General features: G+C 40.2%; 1 protein-coding gene across 4 annotated transcripts; it reads right to left on the bottom strand.

The window, feature by feature from the left end:
- Positions 1 to 2042: 2042 nt before the first annotated feature.
- tbx3a (T-box transcription factor 3a) lies at positions 2043 to 11806 on the bottom strand. Of its 4 annotated transcripts, none has more exons than XM_029769339.1 (7): positions 10608 to 11806; positions 9377 to 9659; positions 8708 to 8872; positions 7464 to 7540; positions 6680 to 6837; positions 5075 to 5721; positions 2043 to 3943 (listed from the first exon to the last, which is right to left on the bottom strand). In XM_029769339.1, the coding sequence occupies exons 1-7, from the start codon at positions 11006 to 11008 to the stop codon at positions 3503 to 3505; spliced, it is 2172 nt and encodes a 723-aa protein (XP_029625199.1). In that variant the 5' UTR covers positions 11009 to 11806; the 3' UTR covers positions 2043 to 3502. The 4 variants fall into 4 exon arrangements, with proteins under 4 accessions (XP_029625199.1, XP_029625200.1, XP_029625201.1 ...); XM_029769340.1 differs by having other exon boundaries at positions 9392 to 9659; positions 10608 to 11805; XM_029769341.1 differs by having other exon boundaries at positions 8708 to 8854; positions 10608 to 11804.
- Positions 11807 to 22981: the final 11175 nt, after the last annotated feature.

The raw sequence follows: 22981 nt of genomic DNA, 5'->3' as shown, positions 1-22981 counted from the left end.
ATTTTATTAATTGGGAATTGGGAATTAATAGTTTATTCATAAATCCACGCAGTTGACTTGTCATTTTTTGACTTGGTGCAATAAGTCTTATTGGGCCTACATAGCCACTGAGCGACGCTATAGAACGGGGAAATTACTTTTTACGCACTCAAGCTCTATAAGGCTAGTAGTTTGAACATCAGACTGTGGGCCCATTGGCAAATCACCAGATGCAATGGTCTCTCCTATATTATAATTTTAAAAAATCATATTGATGGTAGCGAAATACCTGGTTATTTGATGAATCAACTGTATTGACAATTTGACAATTGACAATTTCCAGTTCCGCGCTAGCTCGACAGAAGCCAGTTCCGCGCGGGCGCGCAACAGGCGTCTCGCAGGAGCAAAGTGCGGTGGCATGCGCTGCTGCGGTGGAAATGGCGTTAACAAGGACACGGCCGGGGCAACTGCGCCCAAGCTGGCAGGTGTAGGAGTAATGGAGATTGTATGGTATTAAATGGGAATGTAACAGAGATAGCTAAAGCATACTCATCCAAGGTCTGACGATCCCATTCACAGATAATTGAAAGTGATAGCCCAGGTCAATTGCCTCGAATACATGCATAGATAGGCCTACATGTGGATATATGTTTGACACTGTATTGTTGAAGATTTCTATTTGCAAATATATATGTTGAACATCTACCCCCCCCTCTCTCTCTCACACACGTATGCAGAGAGAGAGAGAGAGAGAGAGAGAGAGAGAGAGTTGAGTCGGGGTGGATACTGCAGTTGTTGCTAATGAAATACACCTCTCGGAGGCTATAGCTCACCCTTGTACGACAACTCGAAATAAAAGTCAAAAATCAAAATGTAGAATGTAACACTGCAATCGAATCAGTTTATTACTCCACCAATATTGGACAATGAAACGAGGCGAGGTAAACATGAGACGATCTACCACACCTATAGGTGTTTAGACGCTTCTGAATGAATAAGCATTCAGTACGACATATTTGAATTACTATAAACATACGGTTATTACATGTATATGCTCATTCTGCATTATTATATTTTATTGCAGGCCTTTTTTTTGTAGTTTTGGTGGCACCAATTATTTCTTAATTTTCAGCAAACAAACACATCGACATAAGGTTTGATTATTTTCAATTGGCCAAAATGTTTCTATAAACTATTATCCACTCAAATGTTCAATGTCTGGTTGAATACCTTCACCACACACTAGGCTACACCGTGTCAGGGTCCACACACTGTTCAAAGTAATCATCCTCCTGCAGTGCTTTGTCAAGTTATTGTGTAGTTTGTGTAGTGTTCACTAGGTGGCGTAACGTCTGACATGTCAACGGGAAAATCCTGTTCAGCATTATAGCAGACGCACCGCCCCCTTCTGTGCAATAAAGTCGAGTAAGATATCCAAGGCGCCAGGTGAGCAATAGACAGAGCAATTGAGATACTTTGTGTCATGTTTACTCCTATTCCCTAGCGCCACAGCCGTTACTTATTAACCATACAATATACAAACAGAGATATGATGTTGTTAAACTCATGACTCTAGGCGCAGAGAGGGCAATCAAGTTATTTTACATTCTTTAGGATTCAGCTTGGTCGAAATAATCAGTCAATAGGCTACTCAGCAGGCCCATAAAACACACGCACACAATGACTCGCTCGTCGCGGTCTCGTGTCCAGGAAGGAATTCCAGGTATGATAGCTTAAAAGAGTTTGAGAGGATCTTAAGAGCATTTCTCCACTTTTTGATCATAGTCTAAACGCCTCTATCTCCAATTGCTGAAGTGGACAAAGTGTGGCAACACAGATTTGGTTGGAGCAATTACCTCACATTTTAATTTGTCCATATATAGTTTTACATAATATAGTTTACATAATCTAAAGAAACTGACACATGGAAACGTATGAAGACTGCATTTCAATATTATATAGTTTACATAATCTAAAGAAACTGACACATGGAAACGTATGAAGAATGCATTTCAATATTATATAGTTTACATAATCTAAAGAAACTGACACATGGAAACGTATGAAGACTGCATTTCAATATTTTATTGAAACTTTCAAGAACACATTGTTGATGTTGTAAACCACACAAAAATCGAATACAACATAACCCAATGACAACTTTAGAAACACAAAATAAACCTTCATATTTCAATAAGATTCTGCACTTGTACTATCAGGCGGCAATGTTTTAAACAGAAAATTATTATATTTTGACACACGTTTCTTTTCTTTTGAGAGAAAATGATTCATAATTTTTCAAGCCGTTGGTGCAGTGTGCTCTTTTTTAATTCGTCTGAACAGTAGCACTTAACACACCGAGACAACAGGTAAAGATAAAATGGCACATGAATGTGTCCGCTAAAATAACTAGCTCTGTGGATATTTGGGGTACAGGTAAATCCATATTCAGGGGGATATAAAATGCAGATGGCAAAACAAGGATAATATCCCACAAACTATCTTTACACATGTATATCGACAATAAATTAAGGACAGATCCCCGAAAACAAACTAGTCTGTTCTATTTACACGCAATATCAATATGAAATAATTACATAAATATTTGTATATATCACTATTTACATTTATAATCAATATTACCTTTTCAATGTTATTTCAGGTTTCCTTTGCCAGTTGAATACTTTTGCTGGATTCGGCATGCGATTTTCGGACAGTCTTAACCACTCGCACATGAAGTTTATAACCTCGGTTCTGTCTTGGCCTACTTCAAAAAAGTGCCAGCATATGTATTTCCATAATCCTGTGTTTATAAATTTACATACAGAAAAATTCGTTCGTAAAATCAATAACCGACGGCCAATTGATTGACTCCTTAGCAAAAAGGGAGGGAGTTAAATCTTTTTTTTCCAGATTGGTTTTAAGATCAGCCTGAATCATGTTTTTATCCTTATTCGTCTCATTTCAATTTGGTGAAAATTAACCCAAAAAAAAGTAAAAAACCTACAGTCATAAAAGGGACATGTATTTTTTTGTAGGGCATGCAAAGTGTCACCTACCCTATGAGCATAATGATAGGCTTCAAATAGTTATGCAGTAATACCTCAAACACAACAGTCTATAATATAAAAGGAACTGAATTCAAATAATTATAACCAATTCAGAGTGCATATTAAATCAAACAAATGTTGTTAACTCAGTAACCCGAAATAAAATAAACGTATAGGACACAGCAGCAACTTATCAAAGATCTGGGAGTATCATCCATGCCAACCTTTCAGTTTCAATACTTGTATGGTATTCAAATAACAGGACAAATTCAAAAGTGTTGTTTAATTGAACAAAAAAGAAATACAGCATACATTACTTGTGTAGGCTATATAACCAAAGTGCATTTCAAAATCTCAACTGTTCAATAGGTCCGCTTTCTAAACCCACATCCGCTAGAAGGGTGTCGTCATACTCGTCCTTGTCCTCCTTATCATCATTATTATCACAACAACAACAACAAAAACATTAGAATCTAAGGGGACACGCTTTGTGTTCTGTCCTGTTTTTGATCGAGTCCGCTGACCAAGCGCTGAATGCTCTGCAACTCGTTAGTGGAATCTTTCCCAGAGCAAGTTTTTGGGGACAGGGAGACCGAGCCGGACGATATGGTGGACGACCGGCTGGTGACCTCCGAGGTGGAGTCCTGGGTGGCCGAGACTGGGCTCATGGCCATGCCGTCCCCTTTCAGCTCGGTGGCGCTGCTTGCCATGGAGGGGATGGCGGTGGTGAGCAGAGTGCTATCCGGAACGCTCATAGGGATGGAGTAAGGGCTGTACCTGAGGCGGGGGCGCACTGCGTTCAGGAAAGGGTGTCGGTGGACAGAGGAGGAGGCTGCGGAAGAGGCTGCCGCCGCTGCTGCCATGTACGTGTAAGGGTAAGGGAACAGGCTCCCAAATGGAGACATGGCCAGGCCCTGTGGAGAGAGGAGGGGAAGGATATAAGTTTAACTTTAGCCTGTATAATATAATCCAACAGACGCTAGCTTTGACGCACCATAATAACACAATCAAACTGGAAAAATAGGCTACACTTTAATTTGTCGCAATGTACTTGACCTCTGTTTCTGTATATCTTGAATGGAGGTCATGTAGCGAGTGAGCGTGAATAATGAATCCAGACACGTGAGAGATCATGGGAAATGTTATGTACTGTAGGCTACTTTCACTTTTCTCATAAAGCGATTTACACGATTATGCTTTTCTGTGGCCATGAGTATTATGGTTTAGGCCAATAATGAGAGTGTGGTGTAGGGCTTAAGCCTATTACCAATACATGTATAGAATTAAGCCTTAAAATAAACACAATATAACGTTCTACGCTCACGTAAAACGATGAAAACCTTCCGAGAATCAAATTGTCAAAACATTTAGTTTTTCTAGTGTTAGGCGATATCTTAGACCCACCACCATGTGATATCGTGTTTTATGCAGCTTTGCAAATTGTTCATTAATTGCTCATGCAAATACAAATGATTTATAGCCTGTTGGCATATGATGCTGCCCATTAAGTACAGACATAGACATTTAGAAGGAATCATTTCTGCAACACGTTTTTTGAAAGTAGGCCTAGATGGTAAAACAGCAAATCTGTTGTGTATTTCAGATAAGTTGATTTCAATCCCTGAACCAGTGAAGCATTTTAAACATTCGCCATGTTCCTCTAAAACACAGATTTAACGCTTAGGTGGTCTCTTCCCAAATCCCAACATATGCTTTAAACATTTGAGACAGATAATATCCACACCTTCCAGGTAAAATCCAAACTTGAGTCCATATAAAACACATTTGGTTATTATTGATAACACAATTGTCTACAATATGCTCACCCCTGTTGTGCCATTTAACGCCATAAGGAAAAAGGTATTAAAACGAAATGGAAATTAGCCTATACTTTTTTCATTACATTTACACATAAACTAATGGAGACGAGAACACCTATGCTGGCATATATAGTCCAGTAGGCTATATCAGTCCAAATGTAACGTAAAACGCGAGCACACTGGCATTACTGTTGGTACTGCTGATGGTAATAAAACAGGTTTTACCTGTGATGCCAAGACATGTTGCTGCAGATGAAAAGGCAGTCCATGAGCTCCCGTCAGGCTTTGCGAGGGTGACGCCATACTGGCCGTGTCCATGGTGCTAACCCCTCCAGAGGACACCGCTGCCAGTAAGGGGCCCATGCCCGCGGCCATATTCGAGAACGCGCCTCCCATGTTAAACTGACTGGGGTGCAAAAGAAAGGGATGCGCGCCGCCTAAGTGATTGAAAAACTGCTGTCCCGCCAAACCCGGTGGAAATCCAAAATGATGCATGTGACTCTGGCTTAAGTGCGGACTGCTGTCTGTTTGAACAGTCAAAGGCATGTAGCTCTCCTTGCTTATAGACCTGCACTCGTCCACTTTGGGCTGGTCCCCATTTGGACTCTTGAGGTCTTCTCCGGACCGAGTGGTGCTGGAGATAACGGTGATGGGGCTCTGTCGTGAGTCCGCCTGGCTTTTCTCAGTTCTCCGGGCGCTTTCCCGAGACCGGCCGGTAGAATCATTGACACCGAATTGATGGCCTTTAGTCGGGCTCGCCTCATGAGCCTTCCCATCCTCCGTGGTGGCTGAGATCTTACTGGAGTCCGGCCCGTCCTTTAGGTTGTCATCTTTGCTCTCATCGTCGCTGTCTTCGTCACTCTCGCAAAAGTCTATCAGGAATGAGTCAAAAGTTAGTGATAAACGAGGAAGGATGATTCATTAATTCAGTTAATCAGGATTCATTTCGTTTTGAGTTTTATTCTTCAGATAGGCTTATACAATGATCATAGGCTAGGCTATAGCCTACGTGATGAGGGATGGAACTCATACGGTGAAGACATTTTTCATGACTTTCGATGGCTTCTATGATGTGGAAATATTCATTTACAACGAGATATATAATCAGTATAGGTCTTAATTAGCCTATATCACATATTAACAAATAGGCCTCGTTTTTAATCCATGCTCTTTTGGAGGACATTAGCCTAATGTGCGTTCTGCCTACACTTTCTGGCTAATCGTGCTAAGTAGGCCTAATATTACGGGGCCTAATACTAATTCCATAATGTATTGGGCTACATTGAAATCCAGAGGCTACTTATTTTTTGATAAACCTTCAGTTTATTGATCACGTCCTCCAAATTGTCCTCGTTTTAACTATCCGTAATGGTGTGTTTTCACAATTCTGACGATTTTCGTCGTTCAGATAACAGCCATACGTTCGTGACTATGTATAGGCCTACATCTCGACCGTTTGTTTTATGTTTCACTTGATTCTTTATCCAGTAAGCTTTATCATTTTGGTAGATATATTATTCAATTGATTTCTAAATGCTTAGCACGAACATGAGATCCATCCTGTGAATGTGAATTACAAGAATTAGCCTCCATACACGTTATATAGTTTGTAGGTTATTGTTGGCGCAAGATAACATTCCATAATTTGTAGTGCAATTATTCAACACAACAGGCATACTGATATCGAAAGAAAGGAATCTGGATTCAAACTAAATCCAAAATGTAGCCTACTTACTGGAAAATATTTCTCAGCCCACTACAGGCATAGGCTACTATGCTATTTGGGTCTGTGAGCTGTGAGATGCGGAAAGTAGATCTGGGCTCAATTACCTTTCAGGTTGGGAGGCCCCACAGTAGACACCGCGGGAGATGAGGCCTGGCCGAAACACTTGAATGACGCCTGCTCGCCAGAGGAGTCGTCGGACGTCCCGTTCTCTTTTTTCTGATGCTCCTCGTATGAGCGAATTGACTGCAGGGCCAGCTGTTTCCTACATTAGGCACAAAAGTTATTGGTCATCACAACTATTCGTGTGAAAAACTAGCCAATCATGTATTCAAGGTAAAAAAAAACGTGGATTGCCATGTAGGCTACCATATATGCGTAGATGGCTAATTTTGATGGCAGATTATGAAGATGCATTTTATCATTCAAGATATATATGTCTGTTCGAAGAAATCAATATATTCAAACCCACTGCAGACAACTAATAACCCACAGACCAAACCATGTTCTTGTTTACTGTTGTCAACAAAGTTCAAGAAAAGTTTTTGAAGAGTTAACTATCAATAACGCTAAACTCTTTCTAGAGGAGTTTCGAAATTGCATTTTGCTCTTGCGATCTCTGCACTCTGAGAACCATAACAATGTAAATACAACATAATAAGCTATGTCTACTAGCTTTTCCAACTCATAAATACAACGTCGAAGACATAGTATACATGTAGGTTGAAGGGATTGTCATAAAATGATTCCCTTTTGCAACTGCAAGGACAGTCGTGTAGGCCGACCGTTTTTTGGAATTCACTAACATCACAGTCAGACTCCGTGTCTATAAAATCTGACTACAGGAGTCGTTACATTGTTGCAGTGCAGTAAGGGACTTCTACTCCTTACCTCTTCTCTCGTCTTCCATTGCCAGTGTCACGGAATCCTTTGGCAAAAGGATTATGGTCGATTTTCAATTGTGTAATCTGAAATAAATGAAAATCAAAGTTGTAAATATTCGTTAGGTTTTGTGGAAGTAAATTGAGTGACATTTATCCTGAATTCTTTATTCAAAATTTTTCATAAGCCTATGTCTTCACTTAGGTCTATGTGTTAACCCTTAAATCCTAGGAAGTGGAATATTGAATATTGAAAATATATATATATATATAATGGAGCCATCATCTGAATGGTTGGAAATTATTTTATAATTGATTCTCAAACTAGTGATAAGACAAAGGTCTGATGCTATATTTTCAACACACACAATATCTTTCTCTTTCTCTCTCTCTCTCTCTCTCTCTCTCTCTCTCTCTCAGACAGGTCACCCGCTCTCACCCCTAACGCTCAGATCCTCCCTCGCCCCCATCTCACCATTGCAGATATTTTATATCCATGTGCAATGCATAGTACTTTATGTCAACTCTCGCAGAGCTATCACATTATTTTCCCCCACTCACTTCCTCTCGCCTTCTGCCCCTCCCATGTGCACATTTTGGCAGGATTTACAATATTCTTCAACCCATGTGGCTGCCAAACATTTACAGCATTTTTGCTTGACCCAAGTGGCCAGAGGTAAGACTAAACTAACATTTCTCCCTTATATCAAAGAGCCACCATAAAATATGATTAGCGGTGTGCCACGTGGAATTAAATGTTACCACCAGCCAAGCCGGTTATAAACAAAATGCTCATTTTCTCTGACTAACTGCACATTCTGTTCCCCCTCCTCTCTTTCTCTTTTTCACACTCTCCCTCCCTCCCTCCTTCCTTGCTTTCGTTACTCTCTCTTTCTCGCACGCACACACACATAAACACACATACACACAGTCTGGGTCGTTGCCAAATTATTTCCATGTGATTACATAGAATTAAGATAAACTGTATAACATACATCCCTGAGAATTCTGAAACTTTCTAGCCTGGTTTGCTTAGTATGAAACACGGCATGAGATGACGTATACATATATCGAACACGATAGCTTGTAGGCCTAACACTCAAACAAGATCACATTTTACATATTTTAAGATGGCAAATGGCGCAGTGCTATTGGCTATATACACTACTTGACAAAAAAAGGAAGGCAACATTCACTATCCAACTATTTAATGTATTTCATGAAAATAAACGAATAAAGTGTAATTCTCCCTACCTTGTCATTTTGATAGGCCGTTACTGCAATGAAATCCGTTTCAGGAAAAACGTAAGTCCTGAACGTGCTATAGGGTAGTTTGAGAATGTCGTTGGCTCTCACAATGTGAAATCTGGGCTGATATTTGTGCATGGAGTTCAGGATGGTCTGGAACAGTAAAGAATTCTAGATTAAAAAAAGATAAGCACACACTGATTTCTGCCTTTTGATGAAGATAAGTCATTTCATGTAGTGCTCAATCGTAGTTCAGGCTTACTTGGTAAAATGGAATATATTAGAACATTCTCCTGAATTTATTTCACCATCAGTGCACCACCAGCCCCCCCCCCAAAAAAAACATAATAATAATAATAATAATAATAATAATAATAAAAGCAGTAGAATTACCATATAGCTTGACATGATATACAAGTTGGGAAAACATGAAAATATTAAGACCTCATGTTGGACACAAACCTATTCAATCGAAATGAGGCCTGTATATTTGGTGAAGCCTTCTCAGCCCTCGGCCACAGACGGCCACAGACGGCCACAGAGAAGCAACCCCAATGGGGTTATAATTCTTAGACTAATAATAATGCGTCTGATAATAGCCTACGAATAACAATCATGATTACAACAATACATGCCAGAAATGTTTAGAAGCATGCAAATAAGAAAAAAACATACATTAGACGAACTTACAAATCCATGCTTGTCGGAGATGTTATTCGTTAGCTTGAGTTTGTGAAAATTGACGACTTTTGACATCCACTGCTCGCCAGTAGCCGGACTGTCCGGGTGAATGTACATCCTCTTTGGCATTTCGGGGTCGGCCTTCCCTGCCACCATCCAACGCGAGTTGTGAAATTTATACCTGCAGTCATCGGCTGCAACAATATCCATCAACAGAATGTACTTTGCTTTCTTGTCCAAGCCAGTGCATCTCACTTTGAACGGAGGGAACATTCGCCTGTGGAATGGAATAAGAAAATCACGTAAAAACAGTGAACTAGCCTACTTGACACTGTGACTGAATAATGATAACCTACACACACGAAACAGCCATATTTGCATTGCTATTATACTATTTAGGATAATGACAATGTTACATACTGCTAACACTAAATTATTACAAATATTAGGCTACATTTATTTGGAGGTCTATAGCAGACGTATATGCGTCAGCCATAAGATTGAATGCATGCAGAAATTATTAAATCAAACAGAGGCTTGTGCGAGAATACAAAACACTCGTCAGGCCTTCTTACACCCATGCCATACAAATATCTGCCACCTATAAATAATACAAAATCGCATAACGTGTACAGCATGCATTGTGTAACTGTATTTTTACGACATACTATTCCTTTGCTGTGTTAATAACATTTGTTATTACACGTTTTATCATAACCTATAGGCCTACATGTTGCAGTTGACATCTTCAAACTACAGATTTTTTTTTTGTAGTAGCGTAGGCCTACATTTTAGAATCGCTCACAGCTTAATGTTTTCATAATCACCACGTGTCATAAGATTTTCCAAGTTAAAATGTTACAGCCTTTTGTGTTGTATATTTTATAGTTTGGGTTGGGCTTTATTTTATCTCGTGTTGAGATTACATTCCCATGCAATGTGACTGTGACCATACAGATTCTGTCGATAGGACAGTTAGACTATGGTCATATTCAGCTGATTTACACAAATATAACCATGATAAATGAACTAGTTTGAAATGAAAATGTTGGCCACGATTCGCGGAGGTCCAGTTCCAAGCGCACGTCAATACATTCATTCCATCGAGAGGAATGCCATCGATGGAATGGTCATAATGATCTTCATAAAAACACAAGGCAGACTAATGTATTTCAACTACAGAACATAAATATCTAATATTATAACATAAAAAAGTGTATCTTACCTTCCGGATTTCGTGATAACCATTTCAGTGCCTCGCTTGTGGAAAGTTTCCCAAAGTTCCTTCGCTTCCAGGTGAACTTTCGGGTCGTCTTCGACCTCTTCTTCAGGCTCCAGAGTCTTCAGAGGCCTCAGATGGGCTGCGGCTGCCTGGTGCCCCAGCGAGGAGAAGTGGAGGCCGGACTCAGCGGTGCCCATAAGCTGGTCCATGATAGGCTTTCCCAGGGCGCCCGGGAGAGAGAGGGAGCCGAGGGAGCCGTTGTGAGGTAGCGCCAGGGCCGGAAAAAAGGGCGGCTGGTGACCCAACATTGCACTCATGGCAAATTCCGGACCCCGGTGAGGTAAAAACGGATGGTATGCCATACTCGTTCCTTGTATGACTGGATCTCTCATCAGGAAGCTCATCCAAGTCCAGGCAGGTACCAAATATATGGATTTATTATGTTTAATACTATAGTCAGTCTATGCAGCCTTCTTAAAGAGCAAAACTTGTTTGAAAGTCTTGAGAAATCCACCGTCACAACTACAGAAATAAGCATCCACTTATTTTCGGCGGGGTGGTGTGAATGTTCTTTAGTGTCCTTCGCTGAGTTCCAACAGAGTGTCTGCAATGAGAAATTAAAAAACACACTCCATTAATCTTCAGTTGTGATGAGATAAAGATTTTCTTCCGAGAGCACTTTTCTATGCGTTGTCTTGCGAACAATCTTCGAATTGAACCAACAAGGGTGAGTCACTGCGTTTTAATTGACTGTTGCGTTCTTTTCTTGATGTTGTTTACAATATCGCCATCCTTTTTAAAAACGAATTCGCTCTCATTGGCTTTAGTCCTGCTGCAAAAGCGATGTGTTGAAATATTTCGATAGCGCGGAACAATTCCTCTGTCTTTACTTGTTCCAGACATGCATCCTCACACGCACGCACACTATTTCTTCCTCTCTCTTTCACGCACACACACATTTCAGTAAAAACGTATGCGGAGAAAGGAGTCCGTTGACGGCAGAGAGGTGGTAAGGTCCCAGCACTAAGATATTACTAGCGCTTCTGTGCCCCATAGGCTTGACACTATATGGATTTGTTGCATGTTACGAGAAGCTGGGCTCTGTTGATTGGCTCTTTGACGCTTTCGGACCAATTGTGTGGCTTCGTAGGCGTGGTTTTAACAGGTCGGGTGGAGGGGACAGACTTCAGTCTTATAAAAAGGTGTTTGGAACTCAGACGCTGCCGTGAAACACCACTGGCCCAGTCAATGTTGTGTGGATATGTCAACATCGTCTGAACTAGTGCGACAGGTCGGTCTGTGGAACACTGCGAAGGAAAAGTAGCCCGAGTCTCAGTTGCTTTGTCCATAAGAAATTACTGTCTCGTGTGCAGAGCGCCAGGGCTGGCCCCGTCATCAAAACATTGACTACATTTTAGTGTGAAATCGTGGAAGCTTTATTGTGTAGGCTATATGGAATGAATACATATACACAATGTAACGTCACTGTCATTGATTTGATCATTCTGAATTGATTTGATGATCAGAAATCGTCCGTTGTTCTCGGTTGTAGTGGTCTAGGCTACATACAACACCGGAAAGGAATGTCTGAACAACATGCAAGCTACCATTATCAGCACCATATTTGTGAAAAATAATAGTGAATTTGAACCGGTTGTCAAGCAACGACACGGGGATCAGTTAACCTATAGCCAACAATGTTAATATAATGACAGTAAGGTAAATACATGATGATCATGTGGATGTTTGCTGACACTTTGTTATTGCATATAATCTTTCTTGTTGCTGTAATCCGTCTCATCGACCAGCCTTAGTAACAATTCATAGGCTATGTAGCCCAAGGTGATGCGTTTGACAGCCAATTTTGACCCGACTTTAACTTTAACTCTCCGAATTACAATATTAATTTGACCTTGAATGTGAAGAGATGACAGGGTGATTCGGTGTGCTGAATGCATGGCGCCTGCTGTGTGCGGTTATGTCTGTGGATAATGTTGCCTCACGCACTATAGAGCAGGTTAACATGAATAAACCGACAATAAATCTCTCTCTCTCGCTCTCTTTCTCTCTCTCTCTCTCTCTCTCTCTCTGCCCCCATGAGATAATAGCCTATGCATGCTGCTCATTGTGATATCGCCACGCAATCATGCCATATGCTTTCATAGAGATCCAGAGGGCTGTCGAATGTCCCTGCTCACGGAATTACAGTAGGCCTATACATTTTATATCTGGTAGGCCAAGTTCCTAATGGTGCATTAATCGGTAAGGGACAGTAGCATATTTACATTTACCATAAACATTTGCCTAATTTACATTATTATATGTCGGAATTGATGAACTGCTAGGCCTATAGCAGCTATAACTAACCTCCATTAACCTGATATAACGTGTAGTCTAATAAAATACAATTTCGAAAATACAACCCACTAAAAACATTGTTGGTGGTAATGTCGGATCACATATCACGAGGGACATTCAACGCAAGTCTAGACAGGGCCACCAGCCACATTATTATTATTTAACCTTTATTTAACTAGGCAAGCCAGGTAAGAACAAATTATTATTTACAATGACTGCCTACACCGGCCAAACCCGGACGACGCTGGGCCAATTGTGCGCCACCCTATGGGACTCCCAATCACGGCTGGTTGTGATACGAACCAGGGTGTCTGCAGGCGACGCCTCTAGCCCTGAGATGCAGTGCCTTAGACCGCTGCACCATTCGGGAACCCCACATACTATATTCAAGGATTCATTTAGGCCCTACAAGTAAACTACAGAGGGAGTTGGGGGTGGTCAGCTGTACTGACCAAACACTGACCAAGTAACTTCCCACTGACCAAAAACTGGTTGAATAAACGTTGTATCCACGTAATTTCAACAAAGTTGAATCAACTTGGAACATTTTTGGATTTTCAAAAAATCATAAATGTAAAGGTTTTCGTATTTTTTTTCACTAAAATTGCAACTTAAGTCCAATGGCATTGTAAAATGTTTTGTTGATTTCACATTGGATTCACGTTAGTTGAGTACACAACCAAATGTAAATGAAAACTAGACATTGAACTGATGTCTGTGCCCAGTGGGTTACCATCCAATCATAGTCCTACAAGGTTGAACTATAGGGATTTGTCAATCTTCTGAGCTGTGATTTTGAACTACTATCCACTATTTAATTCATACAAGTGCTTATCCTTTGCTACCAACACTATTGTTACTGGGAAACTCACCTATTGATACAGTCAATTTGACTGAGCAATCTAAGATGACTGCAGGCTGGTGTCATGGTCCTTTGATTAGGCTACTTGATCGGATGAGTGCATGGGTAGTTGCATGAACCATTACCCGTCTGTACTGTATTGAGTAAATATATTTTAATGCCCCTACCCAACAGTCTTACCAAGTCCTGATAACAGGAGAGGTGTTGTCCCGAGGGTTATCCCCATGCTCAGTTTGTAAACTAGTTTCCTTGGGGTGGATTAATGAAGTTTATCTTTAAAATGTGCATGCACTTATTAAGGACAACCAGTTTGCAGTTCCACTGTCCAGTTCTCCAGACTTTATGTGTCAGTGTAGCTTAGTTATTGTCAATAGAGTGACAGCCTGTGTGCTCTCTTTTGTCAGCTGCTACAGTATGTCAGCGCAAGGAAACTGTCCCCAAGCTATCCTGTGTGTCTCTATGCCTAATTAGGGGAGGGTAGCATAGATTGTGTATTGTAAGGTGTCAATATTTATTGAAATTTGCTGGGGTAACAAATGAGATAACTGCTGACACAATAGGCTTAATTTCAATTTAGCATTGATAACACTATAGGCCTATGGTAACTATGGCTAACTCTTCTCTCCTGTCACCTTAGCCTGAGCATTCCAGTTCACTTAAAATGGCACATTGGACTATAGTCTCCTTTGTGTGTGTGAGGTTAGGCCTGTGCTGATTACAGGCTTATTTTTCTTTAAACACTCACACCTATTAGCAGCACATTTCAATTTAGTGGAAGGTGTCAACAAATAGGAAGCAGTGTTGACACAGCGGTACCCTTTCATTCGCTGTGGCCACCAGGCTTAACCTCTAAGAATCCGCCCCTTTTTTTCAATTTTCGCCTAAAATGACATACCCAAATCTAACTGCCTGTAACTCAGGCCCTGAAGCAAGGATATACATATTCTTGGTACCATTTGAAAGGAAACACTTTGAAGTTTGTGGAAATGTGAAATGAATGTAGGAGAATATAGCACAATAGATCTGGTAAAAGATAATACAAAGAAAAAACCAACCGTTCTTTTGTATTTGTATTTTTTATTTTTTGTACCATCATCTTTGAAATGCAAGAGAAAGCCATAATGTATTATTCCAGCCCAGCTGCAATTTAAATTGTGGCCACTAGATGGCAGCAGTGTATGGGCAAAGTTTTAGACTGATCCAATGAAACATTGCATTTCTGCCAAATTTTTTATTAATAACTTTTCATGGTCAAAACTGTGCACTCTCCTCAAACAATAACAGGGTATTATTTCACTGTAATAGCTACTGTAAATTGGACAGTGCAGTTAGATTAACAAGAATGTAAGCTTTCTGCCAATATCAGATATGTCTATGTCCTGGGAAATGTTCTTGTTACTTACGACCTCATGCTAATCTCATTAGCCTACGTTAGCTAAACCGTTCCGTGGAAGGGACACCGGTCCCGAATAAGTTTTAATTAGCTAAGCAACCCTGAGAGAACGGTCAATACACTATATAAGGTTTTACAGGGTTAGGGCTCTCAGGGACTCCAAGTGCCAATAAAACTGCAGACCTGACACAACTGATTGATGAGGTGGGGTTGTCAATGTTTTTATATCTACAGTGAGAATGTATATCAAAATCCAAAAGCTATATATTTGTCTAGACATGCTCCAAAAGCCCATTCTGTCTGCTTCGGTTTGTTTCCTGGCAGTGTAGGGTATAGGGACAATAAGCAGTTTGAACCTGTTCCATGCAGAGGTCAGTTGTCTGTATGCTCCTCCATACTGTTTATCAATGGTGTGTTTGCTATAGTATAGTCATATACATTGATGTTTAAGTATATCTTTAGAGGAAGTTACTGTTTTTGTTTCAAGAGATTGAGTCAATGTCATCTTGAGGCTATAGGTTTATCTATTTATCAACGTTTATCTATTTATGTTGGTCAAGGTAATGCCCACAAACTATCAAGTAGTGTCTTCTCTCACTGGATACACACTTAGTCCTTTCCCTAAGTTATCTGTACGGTCAGCAACATTTAAGACCGGAAATAAGTTAGTAATACCTATGGAGACTAGAGCTATAGCTTATTGGATCAATATGATGTGTATTGTTTGTGTGTTTATTAAGTCAAACTTCTTAGACTCTATCAGAATGGATCATGTGGCAGCCAGTGTTGAATTTTTGCTCCCATGCTTATTTGCAGATTGTAAATGATAAATGGGGTCAGACATCATGGCACCAGCCGAGAATGAAGGACGTTGTTGTTGTTTTGGGGTATTTAGGCACAACTAGATGTGATAGGAAGGGAAGCATCATAAGGTTAGTCAGTTAAAAGTTGTGCAATGCTTGAAATTAATATGCATCCAATATACATTTGTTGTACCTGTTCTTTAGGTATTGCAATGACAACATAGTAAACGTGTACTATTTACCCCATAGGTGTAAGTAATGTCACTGTTTTCAAATGATTCATGTGGACTATTGGTCCAAATACAGAGATTGTGAAATGCACTTTCCAAAATCAGCTCCAAGCTGGAAGTCAATCTGCTTGAAGCATGATAAACTCTCACCTGTCGATGAGCAAGTCAACCCTTGCTCTCAACAATTCTGCCAGTAACTTGTTACAGGTATTGCTGAAAAACAATTTTTGTTAATTAGGGGATGAGTTTATGGACTGTATTTCAAAGTAATGCATTAACTTCAGTTCAGAGAACAATAGAAAATGGCACTGAATACCTGTGCTCCTCTGACTAATGAAGTACATTTAAAAATAAAATAAAAAAGTTTTTTCAATGTACAATTGTAAGGCAACCAGCTACAATATAATTGTGAGTTTGCTCAACATTTGGGGATATAGTTGAACCAACAAACAATCTCAACTTTAATTTTAGGTTGAGTGAATATACATTTCAACTTGAGAATGTATTCTACCATACTTTCATAATTCCCAGTGTGAAATTAGACTATTTTTGACAAAACATTACATACTGTGTATCATAAGGCCTTTTTTGAGGGCCTAGTTACATCCTAACACAGTGGTCTGAAACTCCTGGTTTACCGGCGACATAAAGCATGCAAGTCACATTTTGCTGGCTTGCAAAGTGATGTGTAATTCCTATTGGAATCCAGCCAGAGTGAGGATATACAACAATTGGGGCTTTTAATCACCCGCAACCTGCACTTAGAATGACTGCCGGAGTAGGGAAGATTGATTATTGAGACTACCTAATTCATATCAACTGGAACAGCCATCTCAGTAAGAGGTGCAGAAAGTCCAACTACTAATAGATTGGATTAGTTTAGAAAAATGTATGTTATTTATGTTTGTGTAGCATGAGATAAATCAACCAATCAATGTATTGTATATGAAAAAAATATACACTACTGTTCAAAAGTTTGGGGTCGCTTAGAAATCTCCTTGTTTTTGAAAGAAAAGCACATTTTTTGTCCATGAAAATAACATCAAACTGATCAGAAATACAGTGTAGACATTGTTAATGTTGTAAATGACTATTGTAGCTGGAAACGGCAGATTCTTTATGGAATATTCATATAGGCGTTCAGAGGCCCATTATCAGCAACCATCACTCCTGTGTTCCAATGGACGCTGTGTTAGCTAATCCAAGTTTATCATTTTAAAAGGCTAATTGATCATTAGAAAACGCTTTTGCAATTATGTTAGCACAGCTGAAAACTGTTGTCCTGATTAAAGAAGCAATATAACTAGCCTTCTTTAGACTAGTTGAGTATCTGGAGCATCAGCATTTGTGGTTTCGATTACAGGCTCAAAATGGCCAAAAACAAAGAACTTTCTTCTGCAACTCATCAGCTTATTCTTGTTCTGAGAAATGAAGGCTATTCCAAGTGAGAAATTGCCTAGAAACTGAAGATCTTGTACAAAGCTGTGTTCTACTCCCTTCACAGAACAGCGCAAACTGGCTCTAACCAGAATAGAAAGAAGAGTGGGAGGCCCCAGTGCACAACTGAGCTAGAGGACAAGTACATTAGAGTGTCTAGTTTGAGAAACAGACGCTCCACAAGTTCTCAACTGGCAGCTTCATTATATAGTACACACAAAACACCAGTCTCAACGTCAACAGTGAAGAGGCGACTCCAGGAGTTGCAAAGAAAAATCCATATCTCAGACTGGCCAATAAAAAGAAAAGATTAAGATGGGCAAAAGAACACAGACACTGGACAGAGGAACTCTGCCTAGAAGACCAGCATCCCGGAGTCGCCTCTTCACTGTTGACGTTGAGACTGGTGTACTATTTTTATTGTCAGCATAATTGCAAAATGTTAGCAGGGTTAGCCTTTTAAAATGATAAACTTGGATTAGCTAACACAACGTGCCATTGGAACACAGAAGTGATGGTTGCTGATATTGGGCCTCTGTATGCCTCTGTAGATATTCCATAAACATCAGCTGTTTCCAGCTACAGTAGTCATTTACAACATTAACAATGTCTGCACTGTATTTCTGATCAATTTGATGTTATTTTAATGGACAAAAAAATTGCTTTTCTTTCAAAAACAAGGACATTTCTAAGTGACCCCAAACTTTTGAACGGTAGTGTATATATTTTATTGTCACACAATAACTAGGTGCATTGAAATGTGTGGTATTAAAAGAACTGGAGACTGCGTCCAAGATGTCCGACCGTTATTTTCAAAGTAATCTACTCACATTTGCATACACCGTCTATATCCGGGTTGCATCCGGTCTACTCAGCCAAACTTCCCATGCTCACTGGCACTCAGTGCGCACAGGGAGTAGCGTGAGCAGCGACGACGTCATCACGTCATCCAAAAACATGGCAGATAATGGATGAATAGAAAATGTTAATATCTTCGGCTACAATTTTTAAGTAATTAAATGGATGTTTTGTGCACAAAGATGATGATTAAAGTGTTTTTTTAGGAATTTTCAAATATGACTTCTCTATGGGCTGTCAATTGAAGTTGTCTTTCTTGGCCGGACGTCAGTTAAACTGCAGTACTGAAGGAAGACTGTAAGGAGCAGTCGAAACTGCGCTTCCAGACAGGAACCCTAGCCCCTTGATTGAAACAAACAATTCTGAAAATCAACCTGCAATAGAGCATGCTGGGAAATATGATAATGATGGACAAAGTTTTGAGCAGAATTTGTTGAGTAAACAAACTTGAACACAGCTCAAATTCTTGTCCTGTTTAAGTCCACTCAACTCACATAATAACGCTGATTAAACCATGGGTTATGTTGGCTTTTTTACAGTGTTGCCTTCGAAAGGCAAAAATGAATTTGTAATTTTACTCAACAAGCTTTTTCAAATTCAGCTCACTCGAGCAGAGTTTGTTGAGTAAACAAACTTGAACAATTTTTATTTTATTTGTCTCAATATCGTCATTCAAAGACTCAATTATGAACACTCTTAATGACAGTTGTGGCTACTTTGCGTGATTTATTATTGTCTCTACCTTCTTGTTCTTTGTGCTGTTGCCTGTGCCCAATAATGTTTGTACCATGTTTTGTGCTGCTACCATGTTGTGTTGCTACCATGCTGTTGTCATGTTGTGTTGCTACCATGCTGTGTTGTCATGTGTTGCTGCCTTGCTATGTTGTTGTCTTAGGTCTCTCTTTATGTAGTGTTGTGTTGTCTCTCTTGTCGTGATGTGTGTTTTGTCCTATATTTATATTTGATTTATTTATGTATTTTTAATCCCAGCCCCCGTCCTTGCAGGAGGCCTTTTGCCTTTTGGTAGGCCGTCATTGTAAATAAGAATTTGTTCTTAACTGACTTGCCTAGTTAAATAAAGGTTAAATATATATATTTTTTAAATTAGCTAAAATTCTTGTCCTTTTGCAGTCCACTCAACTCAAAGAATAACGCTGATTAAGCAATTGGTTAAGTTGTCTTTTTTACAGTGTATGAGAGGTTGTGGTAGAAATGTCTGTCAGCATTTTTTTTATATTGAGGCAACATTACAAGAGCAGGAACCCAGTAACGGCTTACTAAACCGCTTATATTCAGGTAATAACTACAACAAACAGTACAAATGCAAGGACATCACCTCTCCCTCAACGTGATCAAGACAAAGGAGATGATTGTGGACTACAAGAAAAGAAGGACTGAGCACGCCTCCATTCTCATTGACGGGGCTGTAGTGGAGCAGGTTGAGAGCTTCAAGTTCCTTGACGTCCACATCACCAACAAACTAACATGGTCCAAGTACACCAAGACAGTCGTGAAGAGGGCATGACAAAACCTACAGTGAGGGGAAAAAGTATTTGATCCCTGCTGATTTTGTACGTTTGCCCACTGACAAAGAAATGAGCAGTCTATAATTTTAATGGTAGGTTTATTTGAACAGTGAGAGACAGAATTACAACAAAAAAATCCAGAAAAACGCATGTCAAAAATGTTATAAAATGATTTGCATTTTAATGAGGGAAATAAGTATTTGACCCCTCTGCAAAACATGACTTAGTACTTGGTGGCAAAACCCTTGTTGGCAATCCCAGAGGTCAGACGTTTCTTGTAGTTGGCCACCAGGTTTGCACACATCTCAGGAGGGATTTTGTCCCACTCCTCTTTGCAGATATTCTCCAAGTCATTAAGGTTTCGAGGCTGACGTTTGGCAACTCGAACCTTCAGCTCCCTCCACAGATTTTCTATGGGATTAAGGTCTGGAGACTGGCTAGGCCACTCCAGGGCCTTAATGTGCTTCTTCTTGAGCCACTCCTTTGTTGCCTTGGCCGTGTGTTTTGGGTCATTGTCATGCTGGAATACCCATCCACGACCCATTTTCAATGCCCTGGCTGAGGGAAGGAGGTTCTCACCCAAGATTTGACGGTACATGGCCCCGTCCATCGTCCCTTTGAGGCAGTGAAGTTGTCCTGTCCCCTTAGCAAAAACACCCCCAAAGCATAATGTTTCCACCTCCATGTTTGACGGTGGGGATAGTGTTCTTGGGGTCATAGGCAGCATTCCTCCTTCTCCAAACACGGCGAGTTGAGTTGATGCCAAAGAGCTCCATTTTGGCCTCATCTGATCACAACACTTTCATCCAGTTGTCCTCTGAAACATTCAGATGTTCATTGGCAAACTTCAGACGGGCATGTATATGTGCTTTCTTGAGCAGGGGGACCTTGCGGGCGCTGTAGGATTTCAGTCCTTCACGGCGTAGTGTGTTACCAATTGTTTTCTTGGTGACTATGGTCCCAGCTGCCTTGAGATCATTGACAAGATCCTCCCGTGTAGTTCTGGGCTGATTCCTCACCGTTCTCATGATCATTGCAACTCCACGAGGTGAGATCTTGTATGGAGCCCCAGGCTGAGGGAGATTGACAGTTCTTTTGTGTTTCTTCCATTTGTGAATAATCACACCAACTGTTGTCACCTTCTCACCAAGCTGCTTGGCGATGGTCTTGTAGCCCATTCCAGCCTTGTGTAGGTCTACAATCTTGTCCCTGACATCCTTGGAGAGCTCTTTGGTCTTGGCCATGGTGGAGAGTTTAGAATCTGATTGATTGATTGCTTCTGTGGACAGGTGTCTTTTATACAGGTAACAAGCTGAGATTAGGAGCACTCCCTTTAAGAGTGTGCTCCTAATCTCAGCTCGTTACCTGTATAAAAGACAGCTGGGAGCCAGAAATCTTTCTGATTGAGAGGGGGTCAAATACTTATTTCCCTCATTAAAATGCAAATCAATTTCTGAAATTTTTGACATGCGTTTTTCTGGATTTTTTGTTGTTATTCTGTCTCTCACTGTTCAAATAAACCTAACATTAAAATTATAGACTGATAATTTCTTTGTCAGTGGGCAAACGTACAAAATCAGCAGGGGATCAAGTACTTTTTTCCCTCACTGTATAGCCCCACTATTGTTATTTACTGCTGCTCTTTAATGATTTGTTATTCTTATCTCTTACTTTTTTAGGGATTTTCTTAAAACTGCATTGTTGGTTAAGGGCTTGTAAGTAAGCATTTCACTGTAAGGTCTACACCTGTTGTATTCGGCGCATGTGACAAAATCAAATTTGATTTGAAATATTTATTTGCCCTCTGATTGGTTTGCAGTCACGGTGAAATACAAGCAGTGAAAAGAGTAGACCTTAGTCATATCTGCAGGAATACCCAAATAATACTGCAATGTACAAGGCAACTTTAATGCAGTGGATTGAGGGAACAGTGTCAACAGACATTAGTAGGCTATTCTCTCTGTAGCTGTGCAGTGGATGCCAGTGGTAAATGCCTCAGATGTGGGCCATGTGTGAAACTCCTTATTTTGCCTTACTTGCCACCACTCACCAGCTGTTGGGCACAACTCAAATAATCCCATTTAAACCCTCTAAAGTCGATTTGTCGATTTCCGCGCCCGAGGAAATCTAATTAGCGTAATACAAAAATCCCCATAAAAAAATCTGTCAGTTTAAGCTAGAGATATCAGTTTTTTTGCATGGGCTGTGTCTCGTCTCAGTCCACCGCATCCACCTATGACACACTTCCGCATCTTCTGTGAGAGGTGACAGAGCTAGAGTGGTGTTTGTCAGACCATGAGACATCCAGAAAATCTAAAATTGGTCTTCTCACAAAATTGTCTGTAGTGTTTTAACGGTTTGGCCTACAAACTATTTACATCTATGGAAAGATGAGACTCTGACAAACACAATGGTGTTCAAAAGTATCAGGAGACTCGCCGATCTGCCCACTTCTGTCTGTAGCATCCAAACCGTTTGGGCTACACACTAAGACTCTCACGAACATGTACATGTCGGTTGTTTTGCTCCAGGACGCCCACAGGCCTCACAAGACTTGTCTGAAGGTCCCCAGGTACCAGTTGAAAACATGTATGGAAGTGTATATGGAGATTGTGTTGTTCCATGTGGTGAATGTGTTATTCAATGTGTTCATATAGGCTAATAGCATGACCAAATCTTTTTTTTATATTTGTCTTTGATACTTCAAGGGGTCTTAAAATTAAAATTGATATAGCTAAACGATCCTTGGTATGACCTTCTAAAAAACAATTCCATATAGATTAGTAGAACCCCCCATGTATATAAGAGAAACACTTCAGAACAAACTAAATGATCCTTGGTATGATCTTCTTAAAGTAATTATATAGGAAGGTCTATAGAATTGATATCCTATGTCCATTTAGTTCTCTG

This window comes from Salmo trutta, chromosome 12, assembly GCF_901001165.1.
Source record: "Salmo trutta chromosome 12, fSalTru1.1, whole genome shotgun sequence".
Taxonomy (NCBI): domain Eukaryota; kingdom Metazoa; phylum Chordata; class Actinopteri; order Salmoniformes; family Salmonidae; genus Salmo; species Salmo trutta.
The sequence above is the reverse complement of the archived record's forward strand: the minus strand, read 5'-3'. Positions and strand labels throughout refer to the sequence as shown.